Source organism: Felis catus, chromosome C2 (genome assembly GCF_018350175.1).
Source record: "Felis catus isolate Fca126 chromosome C2, F.catus_Fca126_mat1.0, whole genome shotgun sequence".
NCBI classification, from domain to species: Eukaryota; Metazoa; Chordata; class Mammalia; order Carnivora; family Felidae; genus Felis; species Felis catus.
This window is the reverse complement of record NC_058376.1, coordinates 152,710,148-152,737,453: the sequence shown is the minus strand read 5'-3', so window position 1 is coordinate 152,737,453 and position 27,306 is coordinate 152,710,148. Positions and strand designations below refer to the sequence as shown.

General features: G+C 49.1%; 1 protein-coding gene across 4 annotated transcripts in view; it reads left to right on the top strand.

Moving 5' to 3' along the window:
• The window catches only part of ITGA9 (integrin subunit alpha 9), a 362,074-nt gene that overhangs the window by 269,358 nt on the left and 65,410 nt on the right, over window positions 1-27,306 (top strand). For all 4 annotated transcript variants that reach the window (XM_023260749.2, XM_023260752.2, XM_023260750.2 and 1 more), the window contains exons 21-23: window positions 4,488-4,577; window positions 6,754-6,862; window positions 11,778-11,885. In XM_023260749.2, the coding sequence (XP_023116517.2) occupies window positions 4,488-4,577; window positions 6,754-6,862; window positions 11,778-11,885 (307 nt within the window). The remainder of the gene's footprint in view (window positions 1-4,487; window positions 4,578-6,753; window positions 6,863-11,777; window positions 11,886-27,306) is intronic.

The following is a 27,306-nucleotide window of genomic DNA, read 5'->3' as shown; positions in this document are numbered from 1 at the left end:
CACGGGCTCTCACACAGAGTCCTTACTCAGTAGCCTCAGCCCCGCTGGTCTCTGGATTCTTCATGCCCCTCTCTCTTCACTGGGCCAGGAGAGGGAAAGCCAGACGCCTTCCCCTACATTCTCTGGGGATGCACCCCACCCCCCACCCCACGGCACCCTGTGCTGATCAAGGTGCCCTGAAGCCTGAAAGGGCAGACACCCTGCCCTCACGAGCACTTCTCTCTAAAAGCTGTTTCTCCAGAAATCCTCCTTTCTCTGCTAGTACATCCTTGACATTTAAGCTTGGGTTTTTTTGCCCCCGACCGTAGGAAATCCTGGTCTGGTGCTTTCCTCTGAATCTTGGCATCTTTTATACCCCAGCCAAACCATGCGTCGGAGCGAACACACTATCACCCACCCCCCGCCCCCCCAGGGATTGTTGAATTTTCACAGACGCACCAGTTCCCCAGAGTCTCGGACTGAGATCCTTCCCAAGCCCTGAGTCTTTCCGTTCTCTGCAGTCCATGCCGGGCCCCTCACTAATGGCTTTGCCCTCAGGTATCCCATCTCCATCTCTAGCCGCTGGTTTGGGAAGCTCAGGTGGGTCCCCAACGAGCACAGACCAGCAGGCACCTCCGGTGAGACGCAGACACAAAGAAGCCCTGATTGTATCTCCCACTGCCCTTCGCTTCTGTTTTCCTCTGAGGCCTTCCTCAGTCTCCGTGTTATTTAAAGCTCGCAGCATTCAGATTCACTTTCCCTTGGGAACGACTGGATGCCGGAAGCTTACATTTTCAGAGCCCCTCCGTCCACCACCACGGTCGCCTCTTTTGGCTTCAGTGCCGCTTTCTGTATTTTCTTGCTTTCTTTTCTTTTTCTTTTTTTAAAGCATCATCACTAACATTTCGGAGAATGTTCTCTCTCCTAAAACCAAGAGCACCGCATGTCACAGTGTTTATTTGGCTCTCTTTCCCTTGCATTTTCGTGTCCGACTTCCACTCCAGAGGCAATGACTCTCTGGCCTTCGGTTCAGCACTAGTCGGACATGGTGAACAAACACAAAGCGCGTGTAAAAAGTAGACGTCGATACCAACAGCCGTGATTGTTCACAGCCAGCCCAGCAAGCCCGGAAATGCTGCAGAACCTTCTAGCCTGGCAAGGGGGGACCGCGCCACGGGCTACTAGCGTTTCGACGCCGATGACCATTGGCGGGGCTTGCGAGCTTCGGGCTTGTGTGAGACTTGGTTGTTTCCCATGCGTACTGTTTGAAGATCACACGGTTCCCGGCCACCTAAAACGTGACTGCGACCTGACAGAACTGCATACAAAGCATAGAGAAGGTGGACTCTGTTCCCATCGCTAGAACCCAGAATGGCTTCCCCGGGGGATGGTGTTTACCAGAAGAGTGTGTTTTCAGGCTGAGGATGCAGAGGCCCGGCGTCGAGAGCTCACACAGGAGAGCCTAAGACCCATGCGGGTGGTGGGCATTGCAGGGAACAGGGGGGTTCGTGAGCCATCTCTGGGGAAGGCTGGGGAAGACAACTGACGGAGGAGATCTGGCTGGGCCACGGAAGGCCCACATAGCTCAGGAAGTCCGCCCTCCATCCCAAAGGCAGAAAGTGTTTGAAGCGGGCAGTGACGCGTGCCACAGTTTGCCCACAGCGCACGAGATCATTGAATTTAATAAAAGGAGGCAAATGGCCGATCAAACCTGGAAATCCTCATTCTCCTGCTGAGTCTTGGATCCACAGAAAACCCTGTGGTCGGGCAGACCCATCAGGGTGCACTCTCCGTCCCTCTCCACCTGGGACAGTCGATATTCCTGGGCAGGAAATAAATGACATTGGAAGCGACTTCCCTGGTTAAAAAGAGGAAACTCCACCTGCCTTCCAACCCCACCCAGAGCTAATCAGTGGTCAGAGAAGGAGAGCCCCGGGCACCCCGGTGAAAACTATCTGTTAGAATCACATGTCCGTAGACTCCAGCTGTGCCCATTGGAATCACCCCAGGGGGCTTTCAAAGCTACCTAAGTCTGGTCCACCCTGCAGAAATTTGGGTCTATTGGTCTGCATGAGATCTGAGCTTTGGCAGCTTGAAATAGTCTCCTCAGGTGATTCTAAGAAGCAGCCAAGGCTGAGAACCACTCTCCGGGGTCCCTGCCTCTAGACTGGGCACATTTCCACTCAGCAAACACCTATTAAGTGGGTACTACATCTCAATGCAGTGCTGGGCACATAAGAAATCATGCTAATAACTTACTACAATCAAGAACACCTCCTTTTGTGCATTAATACTGCTACAACGCATCAGGGGACATGTAGTAGTGGCAGCTTACGGAATTGAAATAGAATCTTCTAGCATTTAAATCACAAACGTTAAGGAAGCTGTATTATATGTTAAACATGCAGCGGAATATTAGCTCTCGTTAATATTAGCACTCGGTTCTTGCCAGATGGTGGGAAAACTTGTCTCACTGGCCCAGAGGGCGGCCTCAGCTCTTGACTCCCTGCTATGACTGAAAGATCCCTAAAGCCCCTTATCTTGAAAGCCACAGTTAAAATATCAATCGTTCAGTCCTCCCAGCCACCCTTTGAAGATCTCCTGCCTACTTGTGGATTTAGGAGGACATAAAGTTGAGGCTAAACAGTCCTCCAGAGCTCTCTCAGCAGCCTGGCTCTGCAGACCCTGGGAAAGCATCCCAAGTCACGAGCTTGCAGAGTGACCGGAAGCCTTTTGATGTCTGGCCTCTGTATCTCAACTTTTCAACTTCAGTCGGTCTGGAGCAGTCACTCGATGACAGATGAGACCGTTGGGCCCGAGCGGCCAGCAGCCACAGGTGGCTGCACAAGTGGTAGGGCAAGGGGTGGGGCTTCCTTCAGGAACCCATTACTCAGACCTGGCAGGATGCCGGGTGTGGGGAGGGGGCAGGCCAGGGCGTGACTGTCCCATCCATTCTGCAGCCTGGTGGGCCTCTAGCAGTGATTCTAAGGCTTTTATTGCCCCCCCCCCCCAGCCGGGGAAGGAGAGGCCAGGTGGACACCTGACAATCCGGCTTCATCAGACTGGCTGCCCTCTGAGTGATGGATGTCACCCCATATGCGGAAGACGGGAAGACGGATGAAGAGCCAGGGGTCAGAGTCACAGAGCACCATTGTTTCAGAACAATAGGAGAAAGAGGGAGTGGGGATGTGGGCTGCTATTTAAGTATTGTTGCCTTTAGCACTTGCTGGTGGGAGAGGAAGACAGTGGGGGCGGAAGGAGGGCGGGGAGCAGGCAGGAACTCTGCCTGCCTCGGGGAATGGGGGTGGTGGGGAGCGATCCAGTGAGCCGTGCCCAAACCTCAGCAGGGCTCCGGGCTACTGCATTCCACCCCTGGAAGATGAGCTTGGCTTCCAGCCGGGGTCCCACACTCAGGCCATGTGGTGGAACCCATCATCTGGGAAATGTAACAAAATAGTAAAAGCAAGTTCCGTCTTCTCTCTCCCTCTCCTCCTCTTCTTCCTCCCTCTCCACAACCTCCCAAATCTCCTATCAGATTTGGAGGAGGAATCACAATGGAAAAGCCCTCGTTTGGGAGTCAGACTGACCTGGTTTGCTCTGGGTCCCTTTGGGCAAGCTCCCTAATCTGTCTGAGCTGCTCCTTACCTGTCAGAGGTGGGTAATCCCTTCCGGGGTTCCTCTTAGGACCCAGTGAGATCATGCTGTGCAATATGCCTGGCACAAAGCGGCCACCCAACGGCATCAGCCTCCTTGCCCTCCCCTTTCCAGAAAGACCTCACAACACTCCCCTTTCTCACTCCAAAGGGGAGGGACACCTGTATGTGGACATGCCGCAGCCAGAAGTCTCCAGAGGGAGCCCCCGTGATCTTTCTCATGACAGGATTGGCCAGGGCCTCTCTCCCGGGCTCGGCTGCTCGGCTCCATGGCTGGTGGGTGAGGCCCCCAGCTGGGCAGCTGGGTCCCTGCACCCACCGGCCAGCTTTCAGCTCCCAGCACCTGCCCCTCTGCCGAGGCTTTCTCTGGCCAGAGCCCACCCACTTGGGTGCGTGGAGCAGGTGCCAGGAAATGCATTCTCCCTGTCCCCCGAGTGGCGGGTCTCAGGAGTCCGTGGACAAAGACCCACCTCCCTGGGAAGACAAGCTGTGTGTTCCACGCTGCCTCCCAGATGCCCGTAGCCAGACCAACCCCAGTACAGCGCCGACCGCCTGCCCCGTGTGCCTTCTTCGTCTTCCTTCCCTTCCCTGTCTCCCTCCTCCACTCCCAACTGGTGTCTCCGGGGGTCACCTCCCCGACACACTACCTGTACTCACGACTTGGGAAGGGGATCGCAACCGGGACAACACAGTGCCCACCGTGACTCTGTACAGGGACCGGAAACAGAACTGAGGACACGTAAGGTGCACAGTCAGCCCTCGGAGGGTGACGGACTGAGGTCTAACTCGGAACAAACAAGCCTGCTGCCGGGTAGCTAGCACTGACCGGCACTCACCCCTCTCCCTCCCGCGCAGTGGCAACGTGGAGCGCTCCGAGTCCCTGCATGACAACACCCTCACGCTGACGGTGCCGCTGATGCACGAGGTGGACACGTCCATCACTGGGTGAGTAGCCAGGCCGGCCAAAACACAGGGGGACCCCGCCGTGGCACACCGGGCCTTGCTTGTATTTGCATGAGTAGCCGGGAGTCCGGGGCCCTGCCGGTCCCACTTCTTCCCAGCTTTGAAATGCAGGGCAAAAGCTAGAGCTACTGGCCCGTGCCCTCCTCCCTCCTTGTTTTCTCCTCTTCCCCAGCTACCCACCGACCTGCTGGGTAGCACAAGAAGTTGGACGGCGAGGTGAAGCCCCATAATTTCTTTGAGCGTTCTGTACACTTTAATGTGCGTGTTTTCCCAGCACCTACCCCTCCAGAGTGTCATGATGTCTGGGATTCAAATCTCAGCCGAACGCTGCCGGGCCGGAGGTTGCAGCCAGATGTGTCCCAGCGACCCTGGCTGGCTTGCAGAAAGGTCCACCTTTCCGATCAGCTTCACAGTCAGCGCTGGCTTTGCACGTTTCTGTTAACCCCTTCTGCAGAGCCTGCGGTGGCTCTGCCCGACGTCTGTGGTGGTCCGGAATGGGCAGGGAACAAATCCAACGGGCACGGCGTCTGCCCCGGGGGAAGTCCACGGCCACTCAGCGTTGCTGGCGTTGGAAGGCAGGGCTGCAGGCCACAGGCTGCAGGGACCCAAAGCAACCCGGGTGGTTTTCAGCCAAAGCCCAGGCCTGGAAAAATGAGAACTCAGTTCCTGTTTCTGGCTTCAGAAAACAGAGCACATACCTCTTTGATAGTGGAAAAAGGATTTGCACAATTAAGTGTAGATCAAATGAGGACCCACTGAACCCCTGCCCCGATGCAAGCTGAACTTTGTAGAGGTTCAGAGTTTCTCATTTTTCACTTCTCAAGTGCTTCTGGGTCCCGGCCTTGGCTAGAAGGGGAAGCGTTAACGCATTGCAGAAGGGCCATTCTGCAAGAGTTCACATGCCGTTGGGTGCCTGCAAGGAGCCTCTGGGCGTGCCTGCACCCTGGGCTTTCGTCAAGTCTTTGAGACGGGAGGCATCAGAGGAATATATTTGCAAGTTAGCATAGATTTGCCTCTGTTCTGTTTTTAACCACGTGCGGTTTATTTACTTGCCTCATCAGAGGCTCGGGGAGAATATGGCCTGAACCAAGCCCTGCCCTTGGGGAGGAAAGAGAAAACACTGGATCCTGTTGTCAGGCCCTAGGAGGCCTCATTGTGGAGGCGTTAACAGCCCCCACTGAAGCCATCAGTTACACACACACACACACACACACACACACACACACACACACACACACGAGTCAACCTCTGACCTTTCCAGGAACTTAAAACAAGGCTAGTTTAAAGGAATCAGTTCTTGCCATTTGGTAACTCCAGAAACTCACTACCTTTCTCAAATAATACATGTACGTTGGAAGTAGATGAATTGCTGTCCGTTCAGGTTTGGTACCAGAAATCTTACGTTACCGTGTCTGGGCAAGCGAGTGGCTTCTAGAATGTCATCTAGAATCCGTGATTTGTCTCGGAATTCAAGTGAGTCCGAGCTGGGTTTCGTCTCAATTTTGTTCACATGGGCAATGTGGAAAGCATCGCTACAAACTGAGCTCGAATTCTTAACCACATCCTAAATAGCCACTGTTTGAAGTCTGAAGAAAAATGCTACCATTGAACAGACTCAGCTTTTAATACCTAATTTCTCGTGGTTTTGGTAGTCTGACATTTAAGTTGTTTTAATGAATCTGTCGGAGTGGGCTGTAGGACACCAGATACATAATTCATTTATATTTATTTCTTAAAAGCTTGTCGTGTTATTCCTCAATCCCCAAAATGTTTTTCAAATGATAAAACAGAACATGTATAATTTTGTGATCCAGTTTAAAAAAAAAAAACAACAACCAACAGCTGAACTCAAAGCTACTATTGTCGTCGTCTTCCTTTTAGAAATGTAATCTCAGTACATATTTGTATGTGTAGTTTATTGATTTAATACAAAACAAGACATTCCTGGAAGCTTCTGTTTAGGAAAACATAAATCTGGCTGTGTCCATTTATAGGAAAAAGAAGTAACAATTCCAGAAGGGAAGGGTTTGGTGAAGACACTGGAGGGAGCAAGGTTCTAGATTAAATAGAGACAGAGGTTTGGGTTCTCAGGACAACTGTGACCATGGATTGCTTGACTGAGGCTTAGGGTGACGGATTAAATGCTTTCCTCTTTCAGAATCATGTCTCCAACCTCCTTTGTGTACGGCGAGTCTGTGGATGCATCCAACTTCATTCAGCTGGATGACACGGAGTGTCACTTTCAGCCCCTCAACATCACCCTTCAGGTACCCACCCCTGGAGACGGTCTCTGTCACTGAAGGCCCACGGAAGGGCCCATGAGATGGATCTTCTACTGAAAAACAGCTAAAGAACTAGGCTCTTTCCAGGAGAAATTGTCCCAGCCTGCTTGGCTAGAGTGTAGTGTGTGTGTGGCTGGGGGAGGGGGTGGGGTGTGTTTCCCGTAACCACGCAGAATTAATCCCTTCCCTGTCTGCTGTATAGACCCCTCTGCTTTTCAACACTTGGAAGGAGAACTGTGTGATAAACCCCGGCTTTCCCCAAGCTGGCCAGCATCCCAACCCAACGGGCCCCAAAGGATCCCTTTGAGTTCTCCATCATTCTTCAGCTTATGGGGAGGGCAGCCTCGTGCATTTGCTTTGTCCCCTTTTTCCTGGGGTTCTTCATGCTGACTCGGCCTGAAGGGACAGGGACAGCCATTCACAAGTGCGGTCTTCCAATAGCAAAGTGGTGTGAGAATGCGTAAGCCCTCCACGGGAAGCAGCGCGCTGCTCCCTCACGGAGCCGTGGCTGGCTCTCCCTGGTCATAGAAGCACCATTTTCAGCAGGTCCACCCGGTGTGGACCCTGGACATCATAAGGATCACCATTCCTTCTCTAGACCAGGGTGGGCAAACATCTTCTGCCAGGGGCCAGCAGGTAAGGATTTTAGGCTTTGTGGGCCACGCAGTGTCTGTGTGTGTGTGTGTGTGTGTGTGTGTGTGTGTGTGTGTATATATATGTGTATATATATATATATGTATATACATATACATATATATATGTATACATATATATATATACACACATATATATATATATTTCCCAACCATTTGAAAGTGTAAAACCATTCTTAGCTTGCAGCCCATGCCAAAAACAGGTGGCAGGCCAGATTTGGCCTACAGGCCAGTTTGCCGACCCTCATTGTGAAGTATAAATTCTCAGGCCAGCACTGTTCAACATGAACATCTTTGTGTGTTAAGCTAGAGGGACCTCGGCCTCATCCAGTCCATTCTCCTCAGTTGGCAAACACTGGTCAGGCTCTGACGGGACAACCCTGTGTGGCCAAGCCCCCTGCCAGGAGCTGTGGATGAAGTGAAGGGAGATGAACCTGGCTGACCCATGGTGCGCTGGAACCTACACCCCACATCTCCATTCCAGCTCCTAGAGCTGCCCCCGGCCTCTACCCGTTCGTCCCCATGGAGAAGATGGTTTTCCGGTCTGGCATCGACTGCCATGACCAATAATTACTATTTTCTTTCCCCGTGGCCACTCCTAGGTGGACTGAAGGGATGAGAAATAATCATGGGGTGTGGGTCCAGAGAACGAGGTGGTGAAACATTTGTGGGATCTCCCAAACAATGGTCTTCCTCTCTCTAAAGTGTTGTCCCAGGCAAGAGACCTCTAAAACTGTGATGAGGGACACATGTTCCCAGCTCAGAGAGGAGGTGCTTCCTGACCAGCTAAGCCCCTAACTGTCACACCCTGTGCTTAGTTTCCAGGGAAAAGGGGAAGATGGGGTTAGACCTGCTTTCAAAGCCTCACAGTGATTTCTGTGAGTAGGACCTCTGTGTTTCTGAATTGCTTCTCAGAATTAGTTTATTTTTCTCCATTGCTTTTTGTAATTGGATAGAAAACAGATAAAGACCAGATGGAGTGATTTCGCTCACTTAAATCACTTTAATTACTTACCCACTCTTAGTGGTAAGTTTTGGAGGTGTCTTCCAACAAAAGATACAGTCCAGAAAATGATTCAGAAGGGTTCACGTGACACACACCATTAATGAAGAGGGTATAGGTGTTAAGAGAGAAGACAAGAGTCGGAGTTATACTGAAGATCCAAAAATGTTCTTATCACCCTCCAAAATGAAAGAAGGAAAGAAAGATCAATGCATCTGAGGGCACGCGGTTAAGTCGTGTTTCTCTGAAGGCATTTTTGCAGGGAGCTTAAAGTCTGGTATTCAAGCAAAAAGCTTTCTTCACATCTGACCCGACATAGGATACAGGCTGGAGAAGGGGGCCAGGAATGAGTGGCCGGGCCATGCCCCTTAGATAAATCTCTTGATTAGCAGTTGCCTGGGGAAGTACACGGCATTCCGTTCAGGATTAGGGGAGCTGACTGAGTCCGAAACATGGATAGCGTGTGTCGTCGATTAGAAGGCGATCCTCTTGGGTCAGCAAAGCTGACAGTTTCCTTGAGGGTGCTCTGGTGACTCATCTTTCTGATCTAATCGTCACTATTATGACTGAAATGTAGGAAGGCCACCGACCAGGCTGATGGTCCTAATGACCAAGGAACGGAGCTGGTGGGGGAGGGTAAGATCAGGAACGTGGAGAAATCTGTTCCGTATTTCCTTATTCTGGCAGCATCGCTCCTGAGGAAGGGCCTAAGACTTTCCGTAGAGCGTGGTCTTTCTGTCTTTTCCAAAGCTATTATTCAAAAAGCTACTAATTGTTTAAAGACTTCACTGCAGATGCAGACAGGTGAAAGGCAGAAATACTAGCCTTGGGCCTGCCTTCTGCCTTCCACCAAACTTTTCTTAACAGGAACACAATCGTCTGTTGAGCCCTGATAGGCTGTCTTTTTTTCATCGAGAGTTCATCAGTTTTCTCGCCTGAAAAATAATGGTGGAAAAGAACACATCTGCCGCACGAGAACATGGGCGGAGAATCCAAGCTTAAGGCGTTCGTTAAAAAATAACCGTGGTAACACGGGGCCCTCTCACCCGTCCTGCGGTAGTGAGTGAACTAGCACAGAGCAAAACCACTTTCTTCTTTCTCCCCGCCCCCCCCCACCCCCCTGCCTCATGCTTTTCGTCGGGATTCCGTCAGACAAGTCAATAATTGTCTTTCCAATTCTGCGCGCTCCTGTTTCACTTCCAATTCGTTCCTTCGGTTGTGGTTAGATACTCCTTCCTTTTCTTGCGTCTTGGGGCGGTTGTCTTTGGTGGATTTTGTTCTTGTGGAATCCAGAGCTGGCAAGGACCGCTCCTCCCCTCCGTCATGTCCCTGCGCTTCGAAGCAGAACCAACTACTGCAGAAACAATGAACACGCGGTTTTCTAGGGACGAGCTGGCTGGAGCTCGGTCCTGAGACGTCCTGTCGGTGTCTGCAGACCTGGCCAGATTTCCCTTCCCCTCCCGGCTCTGCCCTTCTGACCCCGACTTCAGAGACGCCTTGAATCCCCGAGTTCTGTCTCTAGTCCCCAGGCCCCAGAGCAGCCTTTAGCCGCTTCTGTCTCTTGATTCTACCCATGTTTTGGGTTTTTTAAAGCCATAACATCTTTATCGAGATACCGTTTTCCTCCCGTGAAGTTCACCCGTTTAAAGTGTGCAGTTTATGGATTTTTGGCTGGTTTACAGAGTCGTGCAACCATCACCGTCACCTAATTTTAGACCGTTTTCGTCACCCCCCGAAAAGGAGCTCCCCAGTCTTGAGCAGTCACTCCCCGTGTTGGCGTTTCTGTTGCCGCTGTAAGAAATGACCACAAACTCGGTGGCTGAGAACAACATAAATGTATTACCGTACAGTTCTAGAGGGTCAGAAGTTCAAAATGGGTCTCATTGGGCAAAAATCAAGGTGCCAGCAGGGCTCTGTTCCTTTCTGAAGCCACGAGGGGAAAATCTGTCTTACTTTTTCCGGCCTCTACGGGCTGCTGCATTCTTTGACTCATGGTCCCCTTCATCTTCAAAGCCGGCAATGGCCAGCTGCGTCTTTCTCAAAGTTCACCTCCCTGATTCTGACCGTCTCCCTCTTCCCTGTATAAGGACCCTTGTGGTTACATTACACCCACCTGGATAGTCCAACGTACTCTCTTCATTTTAAGGGACACTGATTAGCAACCTTAGATCCCCCTTGCCATATAGCGTGTTCACGATTTGGTTCCTTGGATTTGGGGACAGGGACGTCTCGGGAGGCCATTCTTCTGCCTGCTGCATTTCCCGTATCCCGGCCCCAGGCAACCACTAATCTACCTTCTGTCTCTACACCTCTATCCATCTTTTTTATTCTCCTTCATACTCCATTTTTGCCTTGACTTCCATTCTCGACCTTTCCTCCACCCCCTTTCCCTTATCTGTCTCTTTGTGGCCACCGTCTTTCCTCTCATTTCTTAGGACATGATGCGCTTCTGGAGACAGAAAACAGAGAGGACTATTTGGGGGGGGGGGTGGGAGGATAAAGTTTTGCAGGACCAAATGCTGGGGCAGAAAAGAGGTACACAGATGTCCTCAAACAGGATTAGCAAGAGATCAGCTGTAAGTTATGGAGAAACCTGATCAGCTGGGTGGTGTAGTAAGAACAGCCCTTTCTGTAAGTTACATCATTTGGTTTGGGGAAAATTCACTTCGTCTCCTCTGTTACCTCAAACTGTAAAAGCAGGACTTGGACCAGATCAGTGCTTCTGAAACTACAGTTCCTGGGCCAGTAGCGTCAGCATCTTCGGGGAACTTACTAGAAGTCCGTAAACCCCCTCACAACAACACCACCCCCCCCCCAGCAGATCTACTGCAGAAACTCTGGGCACGACTCTCCCCCAGTATATGTTTTAACAAGCCCACCTGATTATTCTGATGTACGTTAAAGTTTGAGAACCACGGGACTAGACTATGTTTATATTCCCACCAAGTGTAATAGCTGATGAGTAATTCCTAGGTATGTAAAAGGAAATAAAATGTTTAGCAGGAAGAAGACAAAGACATGCTGAAAGGGAATAAGGTAATTTGGAAGTTTGGGGGGTTTAAAATGTGTATTAGGAGGATTTCTGTTTCATTAAAACCTGCCATTATTCAATATCTCAGATCACTTGAAGTCATGACCTTTTAGATCCCAAACCCTACAATCTCTGTGGGAGTATCTGCTGCATGCCATGAAACGCAGATCTGTATTTCTATTAAAACTCACTGTGTGTGTCTCGCACCCACAGGTCTATAATACTGGGCCAAGCACCCTTCCTGGGTCATCTGTCAGTATCACTTTCCCCAATCGACTGTCATCTGGAGGTGCAGAAATGTTTCATGTCCAGGAGATGATGGTGAGTTCTCGCTTATTGTCACTGTTGCCTTCAGATTCGAACTAGCCCATTCACATTTTGCCTTCTACCCCGAGGACCCAGAAAGTTTAGCTCATTCCAACCTTTAGAAACATACCTGGAGAAGCCGGGGATCCTTGACACCTGAATTTCTGCATTGGGACAGTTTGGTTAATGCCATAAGACCTCTCTGGGGATGGGGAAGGGTAGATTATGAACATGACTTCTGGTATAGACTTTTCTGGTTCTGGAAACTCCTGGCAACCTGAGGTGTGGCTAAGGCTACATTTTTCTGAGGGGAAGATCCACAGCATTCATGAAGATTCTCAAGGGGTCACCGAGGCCTGGGGGATGAAGGCTTAGTTCCTAAGACAGAGATGTAGATTGAAGCTGACATTTATATACAGAATGTGTAGTTCTACTTGATTCTATGTCAACTGTCGATTTTATCTCAAGGGGAAGTTTGACAGCTAGTATGTGATCATCCCTCCCACCTCCTTGAAACAGTCTCCTTGGTTCCTCCTTTCTCACTGGCTTTTCTCCTCATCCCCCCAACATCTGTAGGGCTCGGGGTCAATCTCAGAGACCTCACCCAGACTCGTGGCTTTGTATTCAATGTGTGCTGATGACATCCAGCCCAGACTTCTCCCATGAAATCCAGACTTTAATGCTTAACTGTCTTCAGGCCATCTCTATCTAGATGCCTGACAAGGAATCTCAATCTTCTCCAAAACTGTGGTCTTCTCAGTGGTCCCCTTCCAAATCTGCTGCTCCCACAGCCTTCCCCATCTTTGCAAATGGCTGCTCAGTCTCTCCAGTTATTCAGATCAAAGACCTTGGGTCATCCTTGACGCCTCTCTTCCCATACTTCGCTTCTGATCCACCAGCAACTCTCATGTCTCCACCTTCACACAATGTTACCGCGTGTTATACCTCCACTGCCAGCACCCCACTCGCAGGCACCATCATCTGTCTTCAGTTATCGCAGTAGCCCCTCACTTGTGTCCCTGCTTCCTTCTGGGTCCCCCTGCAGTCTGTTCCTGGCCCAGCAGCAGAGCGAGCCTCCCAAAATGTGGCTCAGGTCATCTTAATCCAATGGCTTACCCACCCCCAAAGCTTCCGGCACCCCAGCTGGCCCACAGTCTGTCTCCTGTCGCTCTGTGACCTCAGTTCCTCCTCCTTGACCACTCTCTCCACTCCTGCCACACTGTCCCTTGCTGGTCCTAGAGCACAGCAGACACTTTCCTACCTCCAGAACTTGCCCTTGACCTTCCCTCTACCCAGATACCCTTCCCCCAGGGAGCCACATGACCTCCAGCTTACCTCCTTCAGCTGTGTGCTCAAATACCACCTGCCCAGTGACACCCTCCCTGGCCGGCCTTGGTCCCGGCACTCCTCATGCCCTTTTCCTGCTCATACTCCACTGTCACCTTCGTCACCAGCTGACATTCCATGTGTTTTCGTGTTTGACCAGTTTATCTGCCTCCTCCTGGCCCCCTACAGTATAAGGATGAGGGTTTCTCTCTGCTCACTGCGATATCTCCAGACCCTAGTACGATGCTTGGCATGTAATACATGCTCAATGAATATCTGTGGGCTGAAAGAAAAATGTACAGTCTGAAACAGAGTTGTTCACTCTGTCCGCATGAATTCGGGAAGAGAGCCATACTGTTCAAAACTGCCTCAGGCTAATTCAGTCTGAAGTGGCTGGGTGTGAGGGGGGACCCTTCCTGGGAAGGACTGGGGCAGGATGCTCAAGTGAGTCAAGGCATGCCGTCACATTGAGAGAGTCACGGAATCATTGCTCTTCACGCGGGCACGCGAGGGACATAGCTCTAGCCAGACGAAGGGACGGTCTCTCCACCGAGAGCTTGAAAACTGGGGTAGCAAGGCCCACCACAGGTCACACATCTGAGCCGACAGTTGAAGCAGACGCCGCCCACAGGTGTGGAAAGCGTCATGTGATGGTGACAGCAGTACCTGGTATCTCGATCCGCTTGGGTCTTGTGGCCTGAAAACCCAGACCGTGTGAAGCGTTGAACGTAGAACAGGTCGCCCCGTCCCGAGTCGCCTGCTCGGTCATTTCCTTCCCTCACGATATTCTATTCCTGTTCCGTGAAGGGCCCACGTCTGTGAGCTCTGCCAACACAGAAGAAAAGAGCCCACGTTCCTTCCCAGCGGTGTGCCGTGGCTTGAACCCGGCGTAAGGTCACGCGTGCTCTTGTCTACCCCCTTAAATATTATCAGTCATACCCACCACTCCACCTATTCCCCCGGGCCCGGGAGCATTTTCCTCTTCAGCGTGCCCTGAGAGTTGTCGGCAGAAACGTCTGTAGGGTGGCAGAGAGAACTTTTTTCTTCATAGACAGAATTATTTATTGACCGAAACAGGAAATTTAAGGCACTCAGATTCTGAGGGGATCTCAGAACCAACTACACCCCTCTTTCTCTTGACTGATCATCGGACCAAGGAGGGGCCACTGGGACGGACTTTGGAACACATTTACGAATAGCTGGCTCGCCTGGGAGGCGTGAGACGTGGTTTTCCTGAAGGTCTGCAGAACTGCATGGCTGTTAGCGTAGCTGAGTGGACCCTCAAAAGCCCGCGTGGTGTCAGCTGGCCTCATTCCACTGTTGGAGTCCTCAGAAGCAAACCCGTTGGATGTTCAAGGCCGTATTTAGAATTTTCACGAAGTCTGTAACAGAATCCGCAAGGATGGCCAAGCCTCCCGCTGGACACGCCAACCCGTGGTCAGAGGCTTACGGCCTTTCTGTGGTACGGAAAACCCAACTCAGTGTCAGGCCTCGCTAAGCAGGTAGTGAAGCACCTCGTTCCCGTGAACAGTCAGGGCTGGATTACGACGACCCTGGTAATGTAAGGGCGATACAGTGATGAGGTGAGGGTCCCCGGGTACCTGTTTCAGAGGCCGATGGGCAGGACATCCTCTGCCCTGAAGCCCTCGGGGCTGAGAGCAAGGGCGTCCTGTTCTGGGGCAAGCTCAGCGTGTCCCCAGCTTCAGCCCCTCCCTTCCTCAGCAGAGCCCGAGAATGCTCCCTGGGACAGGTGTGGCCCCTAAAGCTCATGGCGTTCTCCACGTTGGCCCTCCGGGACTGCGAGTGGAGTAGGGCTTTCGTTTGGGAGATCTGGGTGGCGTGGTGCAAGTGGAACTCACCCGTTTGGGGAGAAACCGGCCCGCGTTTCCTGTACCGCACAGGAGGTGACTCTCCGGCCTGGTGGCATCCCCTCCCCAGGCCACCTCCATTTCCCAGCCTGGGACGGCTGAGCGGCCAGCCGCCAGCTACGGTTAAGCCAACCGAAGCGCCCTCTTGGGGGAGGGCCCTCCGTCATCCCTCCCCACACCCCGTGGGACCCTCAGATTGTTTCCAACATTGCCCTCAGTATCCGTTTTGCCTGTGGTCGCCATCCACGTAGAATGCTAAGAGTGGGCGTGCCGTCCCCATGGGCACTGGGCCATCACCCCACCTCTGGCCCTGAGCCTGTGGCACAGGTTTCCAGCTGTTGGCTCAGAATTCATTCAGGAGCGTCTGGGCGGCTCAGTCGGTTAAGCATCTGACTCTTGATTTCGGCTCAGGTCACGATCTCACAGTCGTGAGTTTGAGCCCCACTTATGGGCTGTGTGCTGGGCGTGGAGCCTGCTTAAGATTCTCTTTCCCTTTCTCTCTGCCCCTCCCCTCCTCGATCTCTCAAAATAAAGAAAGAAACATAAAAAAATAATAATGATTCAGGGGCATCTGGGTGACTCAATAAGTTAAGCATCCGACTCTTGATTTCAACCCAGGTCACGATCTCACGGTTTGTGAGATCGAGCCCCAACATCAGGCTCCGCACTGACAGTGCAGACACTGTTTGGGATTCTCTCTCTCTCCCTCTCTCTCTCTCTGCCTCTCCCTGCTCTCTCTTTCAAAAATAAATAAATAAACATGAAAAAATGGCTTAAAAAATAGTAATTCGTTCAGGCCTGTCTGGGGCTAGAGCTATGATCCCTGGGCAGGACAGACCTGCCTCTAGGTGTGTTTTCCCGGAGGGTTTCTTAAGGTCCAGCTGCTGTGAGTGGAGTGTGGCTTTGCTCATGTGGGAGAGATTTTTCTAGGGAGCCTAAGGAAGGGTGACCCCTTCATACTCCCAGCTGTGGTTCATGATCTTTCCTTGTAGCAAATGTTCTAAGCCCCTCCACTCTGCTTGTGTTCTATTTAGAAATAGAGCCACAGTGGTGGTCCGAGGAAAGACTTAATTTCCACTGCCTCCCACCCATCAGCGTTGTGCGGTGCCCTGTGGGGACACACTGACTTCTCACAGCACAGCAAAAATGTGGGTAAGCCGCGGTGAGCATGGTATCCATCAGGAAGCCAAGGTGCAATAACCGTGATAGAGAGTTTGAGGGAAAGAACACCAGACTTCTCTGGACCATCTAAAATAAAATCATTGCAGGGATGCCTGGGTAGTTGGTTGAGCATCTGACTCTCTCTCTCTCTCTCTCTCTCTCTCTCTCTCCTCCCCCCCACTCACACATGTGCACACTCCCTCTCTCTTTCATAAATACATACATACATGCATACATCTATACCATGGCAAACAATAAATCATTCTGGGTTTCTTCTGAAGACACTGGCGGAAAAAGCACCTATTATGTGCCAGGCTCTGCCAAGAGGAATAAGTCACTCAGCACTTCCGGAAATTCAGACTTGCCGGAGACTGACGTAGGAAATGTCACTGCAAGACCGTGTGCCACATGCACGGAGGCACGCCCAGACCCAGGCACGTGGTACAAAGGTGCAAATCCCACCTTGGGAAGGGCAAAGGAAACGCAGACTCTTCGAGTCAGGGCTGAGAGGATGTGTGGTTGTTCACCAGGAGAACACGCGAAGGGGAGAACTTTCCAGACAGGGAAAGGTCACCAGTTGTATGTGTACAATGGAGGCAGTATCGGATTCTCTGTTCTCTGTGCCTAGTCTTATACAAAATTGGCAAAGGTAGCTGTTTTCTACACCTTCTCCAGAGCACACTGCAGACAGATAGCTGGGCAGTGTGATAGGAAGTCATTTCCTGTGACAGTTGGTAAGTTAATCATTCCTTCTGGGGTGCCTCATTTCTGTGTACTTGTGGATCACTCCATCTCTCCTGACCTAGGAATGGGAAAGGCCAAGCCACTTGCCACCAGAGGCTGTCAAACCACACGTCATGGATGTTGCCAATAAATGACCTGCGGACAGTGGCTTCTGTGGGCCAGACAGCCCTTGTGAGGCAAGCGTTTGCTCCTTAGAGAAAGTTCCTATTGGAAGTGAGGACATAACCTCTCATACAGCTTGATGGGAATTGGCCTGGAAAATGTAACGGCTTTCACTTTGGTGTAGTCTGTCTACACAGACAAGCCTTTTAGCAGAGCCCCTGGGCACGGGCCTCAGAGAAGCTAAGTTAGCACATAGGTTACAAGCATTATGGCTTATGAAGGGGCGACCATTTGAACTTGGGTGGTGGTCCCACTCCAGAGTTAAGTTTTACTCACAATGTATGAAGTTCAAGGACAGGGATGGGAGCTTTGTCTCAGGATTCAAGTTTTATTTGCTGACACTGAAAACCTATGTGTGTGCAGCTTTCTGATGCCGGAAGTGGGGGCTTTGGGGTTTGGCTCTGGTAAAAATGCAAGATGGAAGAAAGTCAGACATGACAGTTTACAGAGAATAAAGGGCTGGAACCGTATGCTAGGTGAAAGCCTGGGTCTTTCAAAGAACTCTAGTGTTAATCTAGAGACACTGAGTATGCATTCCATTCTTTGTTCCTCCCACAAAACCATGGAAAAGGTTTACCTCTCTGGCCAGCTCTGTCCTTGCTTTGGGACAGCAATTCTAAAGAACTGACCTGATTTCCAGGAGGTAAAAGAATGTGGAAATAAGGGATGATTTTCTGAGGAGACACATCAATAACTTTGCCATAGGGCGTTGTTAGGATGTTGACATCAATATGATATTAATAACTAGTATCCATTAAAATATATCGAAGTAAATTATAAAGCCCCTCCCACCCTGTCCCTGCAGACACATCAGACGGGACTGCCCATGATCTAATTTCTGCCAGAATGAGTCCGTTGATATGGGAGCTTCACCTGACTTGTGATGAGTCTATATCCCTATCAAGGAAAGATGTACCTGATACATCAGTGACCACACAGAAGCTTAAACTTAGAAATGGAGGACTGAATTGCTTTCCCCTAGAATGATCTAGAAAAGCTTCTTTTTTTTTTTATGTTTATTTATTTTGGGGAGAGAAGAGTGTGAGCAAGGGAGGGGCAGAGAGAGAGGGAGACACAGAAGCAGAAGCAGGCTCCAAGCTCCGAGCTGTCAGCACAGAGCCTGACATGGGGCTCAGACCCCCAGACGGTGAGATCATGACCTGAGCTGAAGTCAGACGCTTAACCAACTGAGCCACCCGGGCGGCCCTGGAGAAGCTTCTTAAAGACGGTGGTGGTGGCACCATTAACTCGATCACATTTAATCAATGACTAAAGAATGAAGGGCTTTCTCCTAAATACCTGACAAGATAACATACCATTTCCTGCTGTCCTGAGGCTTCCGTGGCCTGTGTTCATGAGCTGTCAAATTTAATCCGCATAGCACCTCTACAAGGGGCGGGGGTGGCGGTGGGGTGGGGAGGGTGGTCCTTACCCCAGGTAGAGGAACCAGTCTCAAAGACTGGCCCAGCGTTACACAGCTGGTAAGTCAGAGAGAAGGGTCCGTAATCGGGTCTGTCTGGCTCCAAAGCTCATGTGTTTCCTACTCCCGTGTATTTCACACCCCTCCTCAGAGCATTGCCCAGCCACCAGAGGCAGACACAATCAGTAGAACAGACAGATGATGAACAGACCACCAGGAAACACTCACTGAATTGCTGCATGTCAGCCCCAGGACAGAGAGGCACCAACTGCTGTGAAAAGAAAACCTCATCCCAGACGGTGTAATCATGATGCAGACAGAAGATGGTAGAATGAGCGAGATTGATATCTTCAGAGAGAAGCAAGAAGACAGTGTTTCCCTGAAATAGAGAAGCTCGCGTTCCGTACATTTAAAATTTTGATCCCTCAAACAAAAACCTCAGCCTATGAGCTGTGTCGTAGAATGGATGTAAGAGAACAAAGCATCGGGTTGGAAACTGGAGGGGTTTTCCAATAATGTAGCATGAAATGACCCCCAAAATGCCAGTTAAACTTATTGTGTTATTTTATAACAACCTGAAAGGGAGATCCAGATGATCTCAAGATGAGAATGAGAAGGCAGGAAAAATGGAAATGAAAGCAAGTCAAGATTCTTGGCTTGTTTGGGGGAAGAGTTTCTGTACCAATTAGCTCAAGGCTTTGATAAAATAAAAAGTCTAAATACATGAAAATTTTAGTGATGCCTTAAAAGAATGAAAGCAAAGACATCCAAACCACCAAAGAAGCATTTTAAAAGAACCCGGAGGTGCCTGGGTGGCTCAGTCAGTTAAGCGTCTGACTCTTGATTTTGGCTCAGGTCACGATCTCATGGTCGCGAGATTGAGCCCCTCATCTGGCTCTGTGCTGAGTGTGGAGCCTGCTCAAGATTCTCTTCCTCCCTCTCCCTCTGTCCCTGCCCCCTCTCATGCACACTTTCTCTAAAAATAAAAAATTTTTAAAAAACTCACTAACAAATACATACACGTGTTTATATCTAATACGATGGCAAGAATAAATCCAAACATATCAATAATCAAAATACTGTGAATGAAATAAATGCTCTAGTAAATGACAGAGCCTGTCAGGTTAGGGGTTTTTTTGTTTGTTTTTCTTTTTTTTTTTTTTTTTTAATGTTTATTTATTTTTGAGAGAGACAGAGACAGAATACGAGTGGGTTAGGGGCCAAGAGAGAGGGAGACACAGAATCCGAAGCAGGATCCAGGCTCCAAGCTGTCAGCACAGAGCCCGACACGGGGCTTGAACTCACAGCTGTGAGATCGTGACCTAAGGACCTGAGCCAAAGTTGGACGCTCAACTGACTGAGCCACCCAGTCGCCCTAGGTTAGATTTTTTTTTAATCCAAGCGTAAGTTACTTACAAGAGGCACACCTTTAAAATGACCCATAAGGTTGGGCTGCCTGGGTAGCTCAGTCGGTTAGGCTGTGCTGACAGCCTAGAGCATGGAGCCTGCTTCAGATTCTGTCTCCCTCTCTCTCTCCCCCTCCCCTGCTCGCTCGCTGGCTCTCTCTCTCTCTCTCAAAATAATAAACACTAAAAACATTTAAAAAGAAATGAATAGCCTTTATTGTAAGGAAAGAAACAGACGTATCTCTATGGCAAACAATGTTGCTCACCCCCAGGAAATATAAGGTAATCAACTGACTGGATGTGAGGCCTTGTGCATGCGGAAGGTAAAAGCTCGGGGCATGCTTATAAACTGCCTGACCTTGCATTCCTCAAGCCACACACCGGTCCACTGGCTAAGGGTGGAAAAGCCTTACGAGACCCAGGTGGTTATGTACAGCCTCTGGCCAGTCATTGGCTGATCACTAGGCTATGCTGATCCAAGACAACCCCTAGGAAACCAGGCTTAAAAGTAAAACAAATGTAAACAACAACAACAAAAAAAAAAAAAATAGCAGAGACATCAGAGATTACACATTGCAGAAGACACAGATTCACAGAATTAGTCCAATCAAGGCACTAAACAAATAAGCAAAACAAAAAAAGTAATGACTACCTCTTCCCAAAGGAGGGTAAGAACTCAGAGTTGCCACAATACTTATCTAAAACTTTCAGTTTAGAAAAATACATATGTGAAACATGCAAAGAAGAAGGAACAGGGTAAACAGGGCACAGGGGGAGAAAAGGAATCAATCGAAGCTGCTTTGAGAAGCGCAGATGTTAGATTTAGTAATCAAGGACTTCAAAGCAGCCATTATAAATATGTTCAGAGAACTAAAAGAAACCATGTTTAAAGAATTAAAGGAAAGTATAATAACAATGACTCATTGGACAAAGAATGTCTGTAAAAGATGGAAATTATAAAAAGAGCCAAACAGAAATTCTGTTCCAAAAATGCCAAAAAATACTTTTCTGGAGTTGAAAGGAAAATACCTGAAATGAAAAATTCATTAGAGGGGCTCAGTAGCAAATTTGAACTGACAGGGAATCAGCAAACTTGAAGATCAGTAGAAATATCCCATCTGAAGAACAGAAAGGGAAAAAAAATACAAAAAATGAGGGAAGCCTCAGAGACCTGTTAGACATCATAAAGTATACACATAGAAATACTCATAATTGGAGTTCCAGAAGGAGAGGATAGAAAGAGGCAGAAAAAATATCCAATGAAACAATTGCCCCAAATAGTAGAGATGTTTAGACTCCTTCACAATAAAAGATATGGAGGCAACTGACTCTCCATTTGGAAAGAAGTTACAGAAAACCTCGACCTCACTGGGGGGAAAAAACAGGCAGATTAGAAAGTTATAGGTAAAAAAGGAATATTAGCAGAAAATACTGAATATTTTTATAATATTTGGATGGGAAAGCTCTAAAAGATTATTTAGGAGAATATATTTGCAACATGGTTGACAGACAAATATGTAAATGTCTTCTTCAGATCAATAAGGAAAAGGCCAAAAATTATAAAAATGGGTGAAGGGATATGAACAGGCAATTCACAGAAGTTTTCATGGCAAATAAACATTAAAAAAACAAATGCAAATAAGCAATAAACATTAGCCTCACCAGTAATCAGAGCAGTGTAAACTCAAATGAAAACAAGGTCCCTCCCCAATTAAACTGGAAAAAATCTAAAAGATTGTTAATATCCATAGTTGGTTAAGATGAGGGAAAATGGGCACTCCTAAATACCATTGGTATAAAAGGCAATCTGATAGGGGCGCACGGGTGGCTCAGTTAGTTGAGCGTCCAACTCTTGGTTTTGCCTTGGGTCACGGTTTCATGGTTCATGGGTTTGAGCCATGCACTGGACTCTGCACTGACAGCGAGGCACCTGCTTGGGATTCTCTGTCTCTCCGTCTCTCTCTGTCCCTCCCCCACTCTCTCTCAATATAAGTAAATCGACTTTTAAAAAGCAATTTGACAGTAACCATCAGAATGTAAAATGTGATTACCAGCAATTCCACTTTTAGGAACCTGTGTCAAAATTCTCACATAAATATATCCAGCAGAAACTTCTGTTTGATGGTAGATATGGATGTCATTGTTCTCAGCATGAAAGTAAACTCTTTCTATTTTGGTGAAGTAACAAATAATATTCCACAAGGATTCTGAGAGGGAGCTGTTAGCTTCAGGCTTAAAAAAAGTAGTAATAATAATAACTTTTTGTTAAGAACTTGTAACAGATGAGGCAATATACCAAGTACTTTATCTGGACAAATTAACTTAATATTCATTAGAAATTACCAAGGAAGCAGAGGCACAGGGATGTGCCTAGGTCACAGAGCTGATAAGTGGCTAAGTTAGCATTCAGTTTTTTTTTTATGTTTATTTTTGAGAGGGGCGAGGAGGTGCAGCGAGAGCGGGGACAGAGGATCTGAAGCAGGCTCTGTGCCGACGGCAGTGAGCCCGACGTGGGGCTCGAATCCACACACTGTGAGCTCATGACCTGAGCTGAGGTCGGATGCTCAAAGTCAGTATTCACTCTTAACGACCAGACCGTACAGCCACGTGCAAGGCCTTGTGACATCTCTTTGTCTGGACGTTAGCATTACCTGGAAGTTAGAATTGTGGTCGGGGAGGCCTCGCGGAGACCTTCATTCAGGGTGGAGGCCCCGAGCTGTCTCGGGAGGTCGTAACGTGATCTTTGCGCATGAAGGTTTGGCTTGGCGAGTCTGTGTTTCCTGAGAATTCTCTCTCCTTGCTTTTAGCCCTCTGTGGTTTCTCTCCGGTGAAGCCCCAGGCCCCATGTTGCCCTTTGCGGTGTCCAGATTGGACATCCAGGAGCCTCCGTGTGTGCTTGCTAGCCCTCACCCGGGGGGAGCTTTCTGCCGCAAAGGAAATCACTTAGTTTGCGGGCAACAGCAGTTGGACAGTAACACCGGTTTCTGAAGCCGGCCGGTTGTTAAGGCACATTTTGCAGGAGCGAAGGCCTGGGCTCCGTGACTTAGTTACACACGGAGGATGATTGCAACAAGAAGTCTCCCCTGTGGCAGGCTTGCTGGAGGCCAGAACTTAACTTGTGCACCAGCCAGGTCTGGTGCTCCAAACCAACCCAGCAGATAACCCAACATTGAACCACTCACTTTTTTTTTTTCAGGGTCTACTACTCTCCTCCATAGTGGACCCATGCTTCTTTTATTCCCCCTTCTCCACTCTCAGCTTTTCTGTTGAAATGCGAGGGCTTATCCTGTACCAAACCAGCGTTCAACCGGGGAGCGGCTTTCCTCCTAACAAGAATTCAAGGCCCAGAAACCCCAGGATGCGGAGTCCAGGGGGATGTTCTTCTTCTCCTTGAGGACCTGGTTTGCCATTTGAGGACTTGTATTAACTTATCTGTGTAACTCTCAGGGACACCCCTGGGGTTCTCTGTAAAAAGATTAACAAGGAGATCTGAATGGTCAAAACCACGGGGTCTAAAACCCTGCGTGACCTCTCATTCACCTTTCCAGGCCATGTCCTCCAATATCCTCTGCCCCCGACCTCGTCTTCCAGCCACTGTGGACCATGAGGGCTGCTGATTCACCCACCACGCACGTCGCTGGGCCTCCTGGCCTTCCTAATGGTTCCTTCCTTCCCTCTGGCTACGGAAAGCCTACTCATTCCTCGAGACCTAGTTCTCACACATCCTCTCTCCCATCAAGCCTTCCCAGATACCTTCCTGGGTAGTCCTGCCCAGGGCCTTTGCACCTGCCTCTGCTGTGAGAGCACTCTACCCCCAGTTCTTTGCATGGCTGGCTCCTTCTCATAGTGTGAGCCTGAGCCCCAAGTTCACCTTTTCACCAAGGTCTTCCCTGGTCACCTTAGCTAATGTTGCAAATCTCCATCAACTCTATCCCATACTTTCTTCATAGTACTTGTCACCGCCTGAAATGACTATTTTTCAATTGTTCTCTTCCACAAGATTGAAAACACTATGACAAGAAAGTCATGGCTGCCTTGTGTCCAGCATTTGGTGGCCCGGCTATAGTATGTGCTCAGATAAATGAAAGAAGAGAATCGACATTAAGTATTTCTTTCTGCCGCAGGACAGGGTGGTGTCCTTAGACCCCTGCATACCCTGCAACACATCTAATGAGCACCTCATATGTCCTCGGAACTCAGGAAATTTGCGTTGAGTTGAAATCCCAAGATGTTTTGCATCTTCCCTTAACTCACAGCAGAGGCTGCCTTAATTGTAAAGTGGGAATAAGTAAAAAGGTAAAACTTTGAAATAAGGGGCCAAATCACTTAACAGAAATGAAGGCCTCTCAGAACAAACTTGAACTCCACTTTCTCTGACATCGTGAAAACATGCTCCTTTTCCCTCACAGACAGACACACACACACACACACACACACACACACACACACACAGTCAAGTCCGCTGATCTCAGCAATGGCCTCCAACCATTTTTTTCTTTTTTCTTTTTCCCTTGGTTCTGCATATGTCTGAATGTGAGCTGAATAGTCCAGTTCCTAAAATGAGTCAGGATTCTGTTGGCTTCAATTTTTTTTTTCTTTCTAACAGAAGCCAGACACTTAAAAACGGGGAGACGGCTGATTGAATTCTGGAGAGAGAGTTACGTTCCTGGGCTCTTGGGTCAATTTTAGTTTTGGCTAGAGGGAGGAAGTGTGTGTTTCTTTGCACAGCTTACGTTCGGCACGCAGCCTCTGGAAGGTGGCGATAAGCTTCAGCCGGGGCTGTCCCTGCACAGTGTGGTCCAGAGGCTGCCCTTTAACCCGTGTGGGCAGAGCCAATGAATCAAGTCAGTGACCTCTCCCTGCTGACTGAGGGCTCCAGCTGATCAAGGAGCCCAGGGTCCCGTACTCACGGCCGCTGTGACATCTGGAAGCATTAATGCTCCGTAGCTGGTGTGTGGGCCGGTTGGAATACCCACACTTTGGGACAGGATTGTTCTGGTCCCTGACATGGATAAAGGTCAGAAGTGAGTGATTCTGCCGTTTACTTCCCTTCATTCCTGAAGAGCATCATGACACAGAGCCCTGTCGTTGCCGGGTGACGGGTGGTTCCTGGAGTTGCTAGCAGGAAATCTCCCTGAGGATAAACAGAGCTGTCGGTCATTGCCTGGAAACACGTGGTTCTCATTGAACCTGCCCAGGACTTGCTGTGGATGCCTCAGAAGCACCAAAACAGGAAGACTCCTCTCCGATATACACACCAAGTTTCTTCTGACCGAAGGGAACTTTCTCAGACGCTGAGAAGTGATTCTCTCCCCGGCTGTCCGGGAACCAGCTTCACTCGTCCTTCATGAGGACCGTCTCACAGTCTTGAAACTTTAGACCTAAGGATTCTCTTTTCACCGCTCTGACGAATATACTCTCAGAAAGTTGGAAGGGAGGTTAGACAGATGGCTCCACGGGAGATAATCAGAAAGTGATCGTTCTTTACTTTTTGAGAAAGGGATAATTATAAAGGGATACATCTAATAAATGCAGCGATAACTCAGTGAATCAACAGGTGTGCTACTTTATCTTTTCATGGAAGATGGGGACGGGCTTTGTTCTTTACCATAAGATGGGTCTAAGAGCTAGACCCGGAATCTGAATAAACCGATCCAAATCCAAGGGCTGTGTCGTGTCCCCCATGAGGGCTACTGACTCATTTATTATCCACATCAACAGATTGTTCTGTTTCCAAAATGTTTCATTATCTGTGGAAGGAAAACATTTTTGGCATGCACGTCAAAGTGCTCAGATAACATATTTATGTCTCACTTTTTTCACTGAAGAGAATCTGACCGCATCTGGAAATTCTTCTGTTGTCACCGCTTCTCTGAAACTATTTCCCATCTGTATCCCTTTAACTCCAGTAAAAGACCATCCCGGTGCTCGCGAAATGGGCCTCCTCTGGGAGATTTGGCTTTCTCCGATTAAATGTAAATGAATTCTGTTCTACTGGGCGGCCTGGTGGTGCCTGAACTACGGACGTTCCAGCCTGTCGGCCAGCACACCCAGAGGAAAAGGGTGTGGGGGAGCGGGGAGGGCATGCCATTGTTTTCGCCAAACCCTAGAGCTGGCGAGGGGGAAACAATCGTTGGCTTTTATCGTAAGGAGTGAAATATTGTATGAAATAATGGCGGACTCACACAGAGGTCACATTGTACAATGGATTATGTTCTCCTTTCCCTTTGGAAGAGTGGTTCTGAAGCTTTGCCCCCTGATTTCCTGTTTCAGTTTTGTTCTCTGTAACACCCTGACATTTCACAGTGGTGGTGGCGGCCTTGAGGGGTGGGAGCTGAGGCTGGGTGACATGGGGAGTGGGAAGAAGAAAGCTGTTTTTTTTTTTTTAATGTTTACTTTTGAGAGAGAGAGAGAGAGAGAGAGAGCACAAGCAGGGGAAGGGCAGAGAGAGGGAGACACCGAATCTGAAGCAGGCTCCAGGCTCCGAGCTGTCAGCGCAGAGCCCGACCTGGGGCTTGAACTCTCAAACAGCAAGATAGATCGTGACCTGAGCTGAAGTTGGACGCTTAACCAACTGAGCCACCCGGGCGCCCCAAGAGGATAGCATTTTATTTAGAGGATAATTTTTAATTAGAAAGAGAGGAGACATCTAGAGTGACCATTAATGATCTTTTCAGTCTTTTTCTTTTTTTTCTTTTCTTTTTTTCCATTGGTTATTTTTTTTTAATTTTTTTTTTTTTTTTAATTTACATCCAATTAGTTAGCATATAGTGCAACAATGATTCCAGGAGTAGATTCCTTAGTGCCCCTTGCCCATTCAGTCTCTTTAAAAGTAACCGTCTTTGCCTGTCTGGAAAATTAAACGACACCAGATCATTCTTAAACCCCCTCGTCTTCCTGCTCCATCCCCAACACTGCCAGTCTGGAGGCGGGCTCTTGTTTTATGGAAGGCTGCTAGGCCCTCATTTAGCTGTTTCGGTTCAGACACGGTATTCGCTTCATTTGGGGATGCAGGCTGGGAGGGACTGGCCAAAGTCAGCACTTCATGTTAACGTACCTCCTGTTGTTGAGATCATCAGAGTGTCTGTCCTTTCTGTGTGTCCGTATGAACACAGAAAGTGTCTAGCTCCACGCAGAGGTAAATATCGGAAAGTCAGAACTTGCTGAACTGATAAGCAAGAGGGCCCTTTTCGCAAAGCAGAAGAATCCGTGCTCCGGGAGGGTCTACCAAAGGACACCTTTGAGAACCCCTTCCTTCGCATGAAATGATGCGTGCACACAAAAATTGTTTCCAACCTTTCAAAGACACTCGTTACATAAAGCTAGGTCTATCTGTTAGGAGGAACTAC